General features: G+C 56.2%; 1 protein-coding gene across 1 annotated transcript; it reads left to right on the top strand.

Moving 5' to 3' along the window:
* The first annotated feature begins 266 nt into the window (after nt 1–266).
* On the top strand, nt 267–1,519 carry LOC103636741 (zinc finger protein 36). The gene has a single exon (XM_020547145.2). It carries the CDS (start codon nt 437–439, stop codon nt 1,181–1,183), a length of 747 nt encoding a protein of 248 aa, XP_020402734.1. The 5' UTR covers nt 267–436; the 3' UTR covers nt 1,184–1,519.
* The last annotated feature ends 224 nt before the right edge of the window (nt 1,520–1,743 follow it).

The following is a 1,743-nucleotide window of genomic DNA, read 5'->3' as shown; positions in this document are numbered from 1 at the left end:
ATCTCTGCAGCTCAGGTGGCTGGCGACTGGCGACTGGCGACTGGCGACCGGCGACCCGAAGCGCTCACGTTCGAGTCGCCGCTAACGCTGAACGTGAACGTGAACTAGCTGCAAACAGGAATAGTACGTACGTACTAGCTAGCTAGTTTTCTATTGGCAACTTGTATGCCCCGCGAAGAAGCAACGCAGCAGCTAGCAGCTTGTCCACCATATCACTTTCTCCCCAGGCCTGTCTTGCTGTTGCTAATATAAAGCCCCACCCCTCTTCCAATCTCCGAACTCCGACTCCGATCCGATCCACCCGTCTTCCATTCCAGCTCTATCACCCCGCACAGGCCTCAGACCTAGAAGTCCGTCCGAGAACGTTAAAGACGTGCGCCGCCAGCTAACTATAGTTTCCTCCTCATCACCTGTCGTCGCCATCAGCAAGGTAGCCATGGCCGCCGGTTTCGAAGCGCTTCTTGACTCCACCGCGCTCTCGCTCGCGCTGCCAGTGCCAGTGCCGACGATGACGCTCCTGGGGCTGAAGAAGCTCAACAGCGAGGACTACCTAGCCATCTGCCTCGCCGCGCTCGCGGGCACCCGAGGAAGAAGCGGCCTCAGCAAGGCCGCCGCCGCCGCCGCTGGTTTCGGGCGGCAGGAGGGCGGCGGCAGTCGTAAGCAGTGGTCGTGCCCGCCGCCGGCGCCGGCGCGCGAGGAGGAGGAGCTCCGGTTCCGGTGCGCGGTGTGCGGGAAGGCCTTCGCGTCCTACCAGGCGCTCGGCGGCCACAAGTCCAGCCACCGCAGGCCGCCCACGGGGGAGCAGTACGCTGCTGCTCTCGCCGCCGCGCAGCAGGCGGCAGACCACTCCGAGGAGACGACGACGACGTCGGGTGGGCCGCACCGGTGCACCATCTGCTGGAGGGGGTTCGCCACGGGCCAGGCGCTCGGCGGGCACAAGCGCTGCCACTACTGGGACGGCAGCTCCGTGTCCGTCTCCCTGTCGGCGACGGCGTCCGCTACGGGTACGGGGACGGGGTCATCAGGCGTCACCGTCAGGAACTTTGACCTCAACCTGATGCCTGTGCCGGAGAGCGATGGGATGAGGCGATGGGTCGAAGAGGAGGAGGAGGTGCAGAGCCCGCTGCCGATCAAGAAGCGCAGGATTTCGAATCCATCATTAACTCTCGCTACCTGCGACTGAGATCATATGTCCATCGATTCATGTAAAAAGGAAGATGCGTGATGATTGTTTCATCGATTATCAATTGATTCTAGTAAACTGAAGTGACTACTTAATTGCCCATCTTCTGTGTCCACTGGAAGAATTTTGGGATCAAGATCGATCGTCAGCTCTATACTATCCTCATAATCATCCTCTACTTCATGGGTCTCTCCCGATTCAACCAATCTCATTTATCGTTGATGACTTTCTAAGTTAGACAAACCCTAAACATTAACCATGTGGATAATCTGTAAAGAGATATGATTGAAGTATCTAGTATGCAGTCATATTTGAAACTCCAACGATTTAGGTCAACGAGGCTGGTTTAGTAAACCAATTCTTGTGAAATTTGTCTACCCGGCCGGATTCACACTGCTACAGTACAGCTTCAGAGGCAGCCAGAACACATCCACTGACCACTAGACATGTTTCGTCGAGAGGCGTCAACAACGTCCCCTTCTGAATAATTAACCATGTAATACATTTGCACGTTACAATTCCCATCCCTGTAAATTAGAAAAATGAAAAATTGAGCCAAG

This window comes from Zea mays, chromosome 1, assembly GCF_902167145.1.
Source record: "Zea mays cultivar B73 chromosome 1, Zm-B73-REFERENCE-NAM-5.0, whole genome shotgun sequence".
NCBI lineage: Eukaryota > Viridiplantae > Streptophyta > Magnoliopsida > Poales > Poaceae > Zea > Zea mays.
This window is presented reverse-complemented; position numbering and strand designations above follow the sequence as displayed.

Coding starts and splice junctions, on each gene's coding strand:
- LOC103636741 (XM_020547145.2), top strand. CDS start 437: ATGGCCGCCGGTTTCGAAGCGCTTCTTGACTCCACCGCGCTCTCGCTC.